Genomic DNA, 941 nt, shown 5'->3' with positions numbered 1-941 from the left:
AGCTGCTCACGGGGAACTGCTGCCAGCGAGCTGTCCCCGCTGCACCCTGCCCCTGAGGTGACATCCCCAGCCAGTACCATGGACCCCTCTATCCTCCCAGTGCTGAGCTCCAGCCCCTGCTAATGGGGATACTAGCTCCACTGGGCATCCTGTGTGCATGTGCCAGGGCCTCACCTGTGTGCCTGGAGCTTCAGCTCCTCCTCGGTGGGGCTGAAGATGCGCTTCACCTGGTGCTTGGCGATAGCCTCCCACTTCCCCGTGTTTTTCTTGAGGATGTGGTCCCAGATGACGGGAACCTGGCGGGAGAGGCAGAGCAGGAGGAAGGGGTGCTTGCAGCCAGACTGAAGACGCTGCAGTACGGGGGCATTTGGGGGGGGGCAGCTGGCCCCGGGCACGAGGAGCGCACCCCCAGGAGGGTGAGCGGAGCAGCACGTGCAGAGGCAAAGGTGCAGGGAGCAAGGGTGCTTTTGGGTACACAAAGGGGATGGATCCGCTTGCCAACAAGCATTCAGGTGAAACAAGGCAAAACCTTGAGGGTCTGGTTGGGAGCGAGAGTTCAGCCCCGAGGTCTGGGTTCCCGAACAGAAAGCCCTGGGATCTCAACACCCTGTGTGAACCCCGTACTCCGGAGCCGTTTGCCTGAGCAGATTTTTCCATTCGTCACTTCCCCGAAGATGAACACCCGGGGAAGGGCTGGCCAGCACAAAAGGGAAAGCACCAGCCAAGAGCGGCGCGTGGAGTTCAGGCTCTGGAGAGGACGATGCTGCTTCAAACAGCGCTGCCTTCTCCAGCAGAGTAAAAATAGCCAGGCCGGGAAGGGGAGGAAGCTGCTCTGGGAGCAGCCGAATGGAAAAAGGCCTTTCCTCAGCTTGGCTTGGCGACAAGGAGTGAGTTCACTGCTTTCTGGGCAGAGCAGGGAGCCCATGTGTGTGCTTCCAGCT

General features: G+C 60.6%; 1 protein-coding gene across 1 annotated transcript in view; it reads right to left on the bottom strand.

The window, feature by feature from the left end:
- Window positions 1–170: 170 nt before the first annotated feature.
- Window positions 171–941, bottom strand: part of ZMYND10 (zinc finger, MYND-type containing 10) — a 9076-nt gene continuing 8305 nt past the window's right edge. Inside the window, exon 9 of the mRNA XM_009587561.1 lies at window positions 171–296. Within this exon, the coding sequence (XP_009585856.1) occupies window positions 171–296 (126 nt within the window). The remainder of the gene's footprint in view (window positions 297–941) is intronic.

The sequence above is a fragment of the Fulmarus glacialis genome, unplaced genomic scaffold (genome assembly GCF_000690835.1).
Source record: "Fulmarus glacialis isolate BGI_N327 unplaced genomic scaffold, ASM69083v1 scaffold24731, whole genome shotgun sequence".
NCBI lineage: Eukaryota > Metazoa > Chordata > Aves > Procellariiformes > Procellariidae > Fulmarus > Fulmarus glacialis.
The sequence above is the reverse complement of the archived record's forward strand: the minus strand, read 5'-3'. Positions and strand labels throughout refer to the sequence as shown.